Raw genomic sequence first — 10,589 nt, forward strand, 5'->3', positions numbered from 1 at the left:
GTGGCATTGCCAGCAACATTGTTAGTCCTCCTACTGTCCCTAATATACTCTCATGGCACTTTTCAGAGGACAGACACCCTAATAATCAGGTGCTTTGGGAGCGCCTCTCTTTCTTGCTTAGAATTCTATTCTACCTCTGTGCCTCCCATCTGAACACTTGGAGAAGCCGTTTTCATATTAACAGTAAGAAAAAAAAAACCTTTCCTTGCCCAGTTCTTGAAAGGATTACTACAAAGTCATGGAAAGTTTTGGATCACTCAATAAAAGTCATTGGGACAGTTCTTTGGGTGGTCTGGAACAAGTATTACTAACATCCACTCTTACAGCATATAACACAAATTGAGATAGTTCTCTTAGATATTTATTTACAAATCAGGAATTACTGTGATTGCAAGGTCTTTCACAATGGCAGGGGAAGAATTTGTAGAAACCTGGAGATATATGGCTGAATAGATGTGAATTCTCTTTCATACTGCATTGTACAATGGATCAATAATATCTATTTCAAAATATTTCTTCTCAGAAGAAAATGGTAGAAGAAAATAGTTCCAGAGTGACTGAGTTCATCCTGGCTGGATTAACAGACAAACCAGAGCTCCGGATGCCCCTCTTCATCCTTTTCCTAGGAGTCTATGTGTTCACAGTCTTGGGGAACCTGGGCATGATCACACTGATTGGGCTCAGCTCTCACCTGCACACCCCCATGTACTACCTGCTCAGCAGTCTTTCCTTCATTGACCTCTGTCAATCCACTGTGATCACTCCCAAAATGCTGGTGAACTTTGTGACAGAGAAAAACACCATCTTCTACCCTGAATGCATGATTCAGCTCTACTTCTTCATTGTTTTTGCAATTGCAGAATGTCACATGCTGGCTGCAATGGCCTATGACCGCTATGTTGCCATCTGTAACCCCTTGCTTTACAATGTTACCATGTCTAATCGAGTCTGTTCCTGGTTGATAATTGAGGTTTATAGTATGGGCTTGATTGGTTCCACAGCCCACACAGCCTGCATGCTAAGGGTGTTTTTCTGTAAGGATAATATAATAAACCATTACTTCTGTGATGTTCTTCCACTACTGGAGCTCTCCTGCTCAAGTACTTTTGTCAATGAGGTAGTAGTTTTGTGCTTCACTGTATTCAATATTTTTGTCCCAGCCCTGTGCATCCTTAGCTCCTACATCCTCATTGTTGCCAGCATCCTGCGCATTCACTCCACTGGGGGCAGAGCCAAAGCCTTCAGCACCTGCAGCTCCCACATCTCAGCTGTTGCTCTCTTCTATGGATCTATTGCATTCATGTACCTGCAGCCATTGTCAGTCAGCTCCATGGACCAAGGGAAAGTGTCCTCTGTGTTTTACACCATCATTGTGCCCATGCTGAACCCTGTGATCTACAGTCTTAGGAATAAAGATGTCAAAGTTGCCCTAAATAAGTTTCTTGTAAAAAGTAGTTTCCTAAGAAAAGCATATTTTCCTTAGAAAAGTTTATAAGTTACAGATATTTGGTAGAGAAACAGCAATGAGACAGCAATGGTTATCAATTAGTTATGTGATTATTACTAGTACTTGACTGTTTGGAAGAAAGATGTCAAGGACGGACTGAAATACAGGATCACATAAATGGAAAGCATTGGGGTGTTTCAGAATTCATCTACCTGGATTAACCTTTATCACAACTAAATATTTTTAAAAATACTTCAAAAGCCTCAACATGTTTGTTTATGCCTAGCACAAAAGTGAAATATGACTCTTTCTAAACATGACTTAATTGTCTTAATTCAGAGAATAAATACATTTGATCATATCCTTTGATATTCTTGATATTTGTATATAAAACATGATATTCATAGTTTTGGTGTATAAACCATTTCTTGCTATATATATTTGGGATTATGCTATCATCTCTATTTCCTGACAATCCCATACTGATTTTCCCATGTCCTAAAAAAACAATGCCTTTTTCCTCTATACATATATTATTTCTGATTTAGTATTGTCATTCTTTTACCCTTGCATTGTGATGTTTGGATATGAGAATAGTTAGGAGGTAAAATGATTAGGTTAGGAGAGTATTAACCCAGAATAGTTAAGAGGTAAAATGATTAGGTTAGGAGAGTTTTAACCCAATCAGTGCATTAGTCCCCTGATATGGATTAACTTGACGTAAAGTAGGCAGGTAAGTGGTAGAGGAGGTGGATCCCTGGGGATATGCCTTTGGGCTCTATATTTTATCTTTGCTGAGAAGAGTTCTTGCACTCTGTCTCTTTGCTTCCTGGAACCATTTCTTGAACTGCTTTCTTCTCCCACATGCTTCTACCTCACCTTGGGCCTCAAAGAATGGAGTCTATGGACTAAGATCTCTGAATCCATGAGTCCCAAATAAACTTTTCATTCTCTAATTGCTGTTGTCCAGTCTTTTGGTTACAGTGGCAGAGAAACTGACTAAAACATGTATTCATGTGGGGAATTTGTATACTTAGGAAAATTAAAATTGCAAAATTGTTTTCAGAATAATGATGAGTACTTCTCCTATCCCAAAATTCACTGTCCATTTTGAAGGAAAAATGATTTCTTTGATGGTGCAAGAAAGGCAAATTGCTACCAATATAATTCCTTTTATTCCCCTTGTCCTATTAAGTTCCAAAAGGTGCCCTTAAAAAGGTCAACCAGAAAACTTGAAGTCCTTCTAGAAGTAATTGTCTCCATCAGTAAGAACCAGAAGCGCTTTGTGGCATACACTGGTTGCTCAACTCCCCTTCCTTCTATTCTGTTGATAGATCTACCCCCATGATTCTCCCCCTCTCACTAGGAGGGTTTCTCAGAGTTATGGAAACCAAATAAGTTGTTTTTATGTGAGTCACTTCTATGTGACAGGTCATGGTTATGTTCTGTGTTATGTGTCTAAGTTTCAAAGCTTCAAGTACAGAAGCATGGATGTCTCCAAGTAACACCATGCTCGACACTGCTCCTCTGCTCTACTGTTCTCAGATGCAGAGCATCAGGCTCTTTATTCCGCTTTACCCAACGTAAGCATGTAAATTTATAAGTTGCACTTAAAAATTATCTGTCTTGTTTAACAAGCATAAAACAGCACTTGCTTTGCCATTTCTTTGCCTTCAAATACATAGCAAACACTCCAATGCAGTGTCTGGTTTTTCTCATGCCATAAATGCATAATTGTCATGAGAGAGAGGAGGCTATTCCCCATTCTGAAAACTAGAAGTCACTTTCTTTCTGATTTGCTGTGTTCTACTCATTTATTTTTACACTCCAGTTTATGATACTATAAAAATAGATTGTGTATGTCTCTCTATATCTGAGTATATATGTATGTGATACCTATGAGACCATGCCAATGTGTCACAAGCATGTATACATTGGTTTTCTATTAGTATTACTTAGATATGCTTTACAAAGTTTATGGGTATATAATTGTATGATAATACCCTAGGCATCAAATAAACCTCCTCCAGCATTTTATTTTCATATTAATGGGTGATCAGTATTAAATCAGTATTTAATGTATTTCCAAGCCTTTGTTTATGCATTGAAATTGTTTAAAAAAAATAACAGAAATATCTGTTCAGTTTCTAGTAATTCTGAGAACTTGGGGGACTAGATGCTATTGAAATATTTGCATAGCTATCAGATCAATTCCTGTTGGGTAAAACACTAACCAGTGCCTAAGAAAGCTTGCAGAGAGATAAGGACCCTAAAGGAATGTGGTGACAGAGGAGATGGAGAGGGGAAGTTGACCACTGCCTTTATCTCCAGTCTTTAGGTGAGGATCTAAACAGAGTGACCCTGGCTGTATAGTAAAGGAATGTACTCACAGAACACCTGTGGAACGCCACCTGCCAGGGAGCATGCAACCTACCCTGTATACTCCCCCTGCCTGCAGGGGTCCTTCAGCCCTTCACTGTATCCAACCTGCTGCCACTGAGGAGTGTGTGAGCAGGAAAATGTTGAAAGACTCTCTTTTGACTCCTCTAACTTCGTTTTTAGGTGCTGTAAACCTAGGGTGTTTATTTTCCTGGGGTTGACATTTTCCTGCAGTTACAAATTTCCAAAATGGAGAGGGGATGTGCTCAAGAAATGAGTGATTGAGAACCTTGAAAAATGAAACCTATTACAAAAGAGGAAAAAGCAACAAATAGCAGCCCTTATTAAATATAATTATAGAGGAATGTATATCATCAAAAGTTTTAATAATTGAAAGGAACATAGGATATATAATCTATTTTATTAGTAGATACTCTGATAAACTTTGATAGTGTTCATATGCAGTTTGTCTTTATTTATCTAATATGAACCTATTCATTTTAAAATATAGTTCCTCACCTACTATTAGCATTTTCAGGGGCCATCAGGATACTGTAGGAGCAGACTTCAGGCAAAATCAATTTTTACTTTCTGTATTAGTTATTATTAGGTAACTCTCTGGTAAGAGTCACAAAAAGAAATATATCTCCATGAGAGACTGAGAAATGCTGTGGCTATCTAGATGGCATCATGTCAAGCTAAGAGTAGAACATTTATTTCTGAGTAAGAAAAGAAGAATGAATGTCAGGAATGACTAACGGTTTCTTCCGCACTTCCAATGTTTGTATTAGGTCATGAATGACTCAATTTTTTTGCCTTTAGTGTCTGACATTTGGATTTTGCATTGCATCTAAGAGGAATAAATATAATGTCAAATGTGATTAAAACTAAATATAAAATGCATACATAAAACATGATGTTTTAGCATCTATCAAAATCTGCTAGAAAGGTATATATCAAATGGACTGAAGTAGTCCCTATAATATCTCAACAAATCTTTGGTCATTCCTATGTCTGTCTCTTCATTCTCTCAGCTTCCCCATCCTGAAATGCTTCCTGACTCTATCTTATCTGTGGAAAATTTAAATACCATTCAATGAAAAATATAAGTGCATAATTCTCATGCATTTCTTACCTCTCCAAATTATAATCAGGCACAGCTCTGGTTCATCACATATGCCATGATGTTGTGACTGGAATTTTTTTTACTATTAATCTGTGCTTGTTAATCCTATACTTATTAAAAAATTGTCAAATTCTGGAGAATAAAAATAGTGTCTTGAATTGCATATTATTTCTACTTATAAAATTTGATCACTATTGATAAGCAACCTTTTTATAGGCTTTCAAATTGTCTTTCCTCTTTAAATATTCAATAGTAGATTTTAGAAAATTTTAAAATTCTTTTAAACACCATATGATAGGTTCATATGTAAAATTTTGAATAAATGTAAAATAGAATTAATTATGAAAGCAATGTTATAGGTTGCACAAAATTATAAAACAGTTAATGAATAATGGATAAGAACACTAAATAATATTTACTACCAAATAGTTTACTGTGAAAATTATTTCTATAATACACATGCTTTCATTATTCCTCAAAATTTCTCTTTTTCATTAAGGAAAAAAATTCTCATTTTACCTTTTAATTTATTTGAGATACTCCTCAAAGGTGTTTGTCAATATATAAAACACTTTAGCATAGAAGTTGAACAAAAGTTTAACATGGAAGTTGCCCAAGTTAAAATAACACAAGAAGTACTGTTCTAGGAGTTTGCCATATTAATTAAATACAAGGAATATAGGTCACTGGGAATAAAACATTTAAATCTAACTGTTTGCAAATCCTGCTTTAATATATTTTTTCCATTGCAAGGCACACTTTAGATAACTTCAGAGTGCTCAAACATTTCCAAATATTTTTATTTATTTTTTGGAGCTGGGGATTGAACCCAGGACTTTGTACCAACTGAGCTATCTCCCCAGTCCAATATTTTGATTTTAAAATGTCTTGAAAGGAACTTCACAAGAGTTCTAACATTAGACCTCACATCCTTTTTTAAAATCCATAATCAAACAAGAACAAGGAATTGCACCCATGTGAAAATACTAAACACTTGAGAATCAATATGGAAGAAAGATAATTCTAATGGTCGATTTTCCCCAGAGTAGACACTTGTGGAATGAGATTCCAGTGGGAGGTCATTATCATCACTTGTTCCTAATCAGACTCTTATTCTACATGCAGCATATAAAATCCTCACATCAGCCAACCTTTGAAGATAGAGCTTCATCAGAGATCAGGATTAGTGACTCAATGGAAACCTCTGGTCCGTCACCTCTTCACATCATCAAAGTCATTTCCCTCCAGAGGTACAGAAGAAAAAACAAACAACACTGAACTCTCTTGGAAGAAGGAAGGGTGCGTCTGAATCCCATACCTTTTCTATTTAAATCTTGGACTCTTTTGCTGCAGTCTCTCTCAGGAGATGCATGTGGCTGTTCATCTCTCTCCCTGTCCTCATTCTAAGAGCCGCACCCACTGGTTCCCTCAGGATTACATCCCCCCTGCAGTATAAAGTCATGACAAATGCTTCTTTGTTCATACATTTCATCTCAGGCAGTGTGAGGACTTTTAGTTCATCCATTTTGAGTCTGTCAACTCATCTCTATGTTTTTTGCAATAATTTTATTGATCACATTTTATTGAGACTTGCTATATGCAAGGCACTCTGAAACCCTGTAATGCATTTTTTTATTATGTGTAAAAGAAAAGCTGGTAAATGACTCATGGTAATTCATAGTTAGCACAAGGTACATGGAGGCAAAGTAGCATGCTCATGGACACACAGAATTTGGTCGTATTAACTGGAATGTAATTGTTAATGATCTTAACAAAAGGGTCTTAGCTATTACATAGAATTTCACAGGATAAAGTGATGAAAAACTAGGGAAAGAAAATGAATTACCAAAGGTCCTTTCAGATAACAGTCACATCATGTGTTACCTGTTAGGACATAGAAAAAGAAAACATTATTTTATTTGTCTGCAGAAGGTTTCACTGACTTCCATTCTGCTCTAAAATCACAATAGCTTTGTCCTGTAGAACCTCCCCAATCAAGGTATTTACCACAGTGTCTAGTTGACCTTGATTTCCCCTTCTAGGTTTCAACATTCTGAAGAGAAATGATACTATATTATTCATCTTTCTATCTTAAAACCCACAAAAAATTTTGTACATCACTCTTTAGTTTGCTTTAATGTTAATACCTGTGCACAGATTGAGTATATCCTTGAATCATTAATATAAAGTTTTTCATTATTAGTTCATGTATACTTCAGAGTTGTTCCTTGTGTGGCATACCTAAGTTTTTGGTAGATAAAACTATAAGGATAAAACTTTCCCTCTCTGTCTTCTACATATATATGTGTATATATATATATATATGTACACACAAATATAACTATATATATATAAACACACACACATATATAAATATATGTATATATAAAATTCTTGATAAATTGCATTTTTCCAAGACAAGTCTAAATACAATGTCCTTTGGAATAGTAACTCAATAGTTCTCACTTCATGAGTAGTCTTGAGATGTCTACTTAATTCACCTATGAGATATTATTCTCAATTTTATTTACACCACATAACTGTCATGTCCATAGACTAAGTAGTAGAGATGTACCAAATAGTTTACTAAAAACAGGGTAATTCAGGAGTAACCACCCTTTTAACTTTATCAAATAGTAAAAGTCTAATGAAACACAAAATCTGAGTCTTACGAACAATTTTGAGTAATCAATGTTTTCTTTTGTAAGAATTTAAAATGATTTCTTTCCCAAAGAAATTTTGCCATTTGATACAAAATGGGTGGAGCTGGAGGAAGCTATGCTATGTGAAATAGGCCTGTCACAAAAGGACAAATGCTGCATGATGAGACTAATATCACATATTTATAAAGGTCATCTCAAGAAGACAGAGAATAGAATAATTGGTTTACAAGTTCAGGCACACTTAGGCATGATCATGAATTAACAATTTCCCCCTGTAGACATTCATCAGCTTTCCCAGTATAGAATTCGCCCAAAATCAGGGATGGTTGCCTATGTCTGGAGAAGACCCACTGAGTCAGAAAACACTCAAAAGAAACATTTTTAAATTGAGTACACGTCTTCCTTGTGTCTGCAATTTCTTAATTGTCAGTAGAAAGTTCTATGTTTTTCTTGTTTTGATGCTATACAGCATAACATTTTGAGTGGGGAGTGAGAGATTTACCACATTGTTTGAAGGAAAACTTCATGGACATATTTGGCATGAATACAGAGGTGCACATCAAACATAATCTAGAAAAGGAAGGCTTAGAGAATGGTGAAAAGTTTGTAGGTGGTGATGGAATGTTCTGTAAGGTCAGCATGATGTCATTACTATTTTGTAGTTCTTTATTGTCATGTCACTCACATAGTACAATACTGACCTTTCTCATGTATAGAATTCAATGTTTTTTAGTGTATCCATGAAGTAGTACGCCCATCACTATGTTTTAATTGGAGATACTTTCACTACCACCACCACAAATACAGCCCATATCCATTAGTTGTCCCATCCAGCACCTCCCAGTCCACAGCCTGTGGAAGACATTAAGCTACTTTCTGTCACAATGAATCTGCCTATCTTGGACACTGTACAAATATAATCATACCATGCATGATCTTTTTTGTCTGCTTTCTTTCACTAAGAGTGTTTCAGGCCCATCCACAATGTGCCACATCTCAGTGCTTATTTCCCTTTTATTAGAATAATAATGCTCCACTATATTGAAATGCTTCATTTTGCTTCTCTATTCACCACTGAATGGGATGTTTTGCATGACTTTCACTCCCGGTCTTATGACCAAAGCTGCACTGAACATTCACACACGAAAACAATGTGCATGTGTGCTTTCATTTCTTATGGGTATGTATCCAGCAGTAAAATTGCTGGGTGACATGATAGGTTTATGTTTCATAAGATGAAGAAGTAATGAACTCTTTTCCTAACAAGTTTGTATCATTTTTCAGTCTTACTGGCAATGGATGAGGTTTCACATTTTTTTCCCACTCCCCCCAACACTTGTTTTCATCTCAACTTTTGTTCATAACATTCGTGATGGGTGAGACATGTTTTCTCATTGTTTTTATATTAATTATCTTAAAAATGAATCATGAAAAGCATATTTTCAGGGCCTTATTGATCATCTGTGTATCTCACATAGAAAAATATTTATTGAAATCTTTCAGCTATTTATTAATTGGATTATTTCCCATTCCTTTTTATTGTTAAATTGTAGGATATCTTCATGTATACTGACTACTAACTCTTTGGTATTACTAGTTCACCAAATCCAATACACATTAGAAATATTTTTCCAATTCTGCATGTTGTCCCCAAATCATTTTTTTACTGGTGTCCTTTAAAAGACCATTCAAAAATTCATTTCATGATGTCCAATTTTTATTATGCATCTTATCTAAAAAATTGTCCAATCAAAGACCACATTGATTTATTCTTGTGTTTGTTTCTAGTATTATTATGGTGTCTTACACTTAGTTCTGTGACCCATTTTGTATTAATTTTTGTGTTTGGTGTGAGGAAGAGGTTCAAATACATTCTTTCGCACATAGCTATCTATTTGTCTCTGCACAATTATTATTTCCATAAGGAATTGCCACAAAACTCTTAAACTAATTCCAATGACCATAGATATGAGTTTACTTCTATGTTTTCAATTCTATCTGAGATTCTGTATGTCTATACTAGGATGATACCACATTGTCTTGATCACTCTAACTTTCTACTGTTTCCAAATGGGGAAAAGTAAGCCCTCCTACTTTACTCTTCACTCATGTTTGTTCTATTATTCTAGATTTCTATTTATTTAAGAATTTTATGATAACCTGTCAACATCTACAGAAACCAGAGTTGGGATTTTCATGGGACTGCTCTGAATTTGCAGATCCAATTGGAGGTATTGATTGGGAGGTTTTTGATTCATAAACATGTGAGGTCCTTCCATTTATGTAGGACTTTAATTCCCTTCAACAATACTTTGTAATTTTAAGTGTAATGTCTTGCATTATTTTCATTTACTTTATTATTAAGTAATTCATCCTTTTCATGCTATTGTAAATGGACTTTGTATTTTTCATTGCAAATGTGTAAAAAATAAAATCGAATTGCTGTGCTGGTCTTGTATTCTACCATTAAGATAAAGAATTTAATTATTTCTTAGATTCCTTATGGCTTTTCTATATGCAAATTTATGTCATTTACAAACTGAGGTGGTATCACATTTTCTTTCCAACCTGAATATATTTTAATATTTTTGTTTTGCCTGATTTTCCTAGTTAGATTCACTAGTATTGTGTTGAATAAAAGTGCATGGATTGGTCATCTTGTCTTATTTAGCATCTTGTGGAAAGTCTTTGAGTCTTTCATCAAGTGTAAATTCGGTGTTTTTTTATGTTGCTGTTATTTTCTCATGAAAAACAAAAACATTTTCTTTTCAGAGGCTTGAGAGTTCTATCTGATATTCATTAGCAAGTCACATATTACTGGAATCCCAAGGCTTTTGACTGATAGCACAGAAGAAGAACAGGTATAGAACTGAACTGAACAGATTTGAATTCTATTTCAAGTTTCCTTGTGTAATTGGGCAATGAAAACCTATTTTAAATTTTTCCTTCTCTTCCTATTTAGAATTTTCATGAG

At 35.0% G+C, this 10,589-nt stretch overlaps 1 protein-coding gene across 1 annotated transcript; it reads left to right on the forward strand.

Annotated features, from left to right (window-relative positions):
* The first annotated feature begins 529 nt into the window (after positions 1 to 529).
* LOC124959690 (olfactory receptor 150-like) lies at positions 530 to 1,483 on the forward strand. Its single transcript, XM_047518036.1, has one exon. The coding sequence runs from the start codon at positions 530 to 532 to the stop codon at positions 1,481 to 1,483; it is 954 nt and encodes a 317-aa protein (XP_047373992.1).
* Positions 1,484 to 10,589: the final 9,106 nt, after the last annotated feature.

This window comes from Sciurus carolinensis, chromosome 11, assembly GCF_902686445.1.
Source record: "Sciurus carolinensis chromosome 11, mSciCar1.2, whole genome shotgun sequence".
Classification (NCBI taxonomy): Eukaryota; Metazoa; Chordata; class Mammalia; order Rodentia; family Sciuridae; genus Sciurus; species Sciurus carolinensis.

What these genes read in the sequence shown, in the direction of transcription:
- LOC124959690 (XM_047518036.1), top strand. Translation starts at nt 530, where the DNA reads ATGGTAGAAGAAAATAGTTCCAGAGTGACTGAGTTCATCCTGGCTGGA.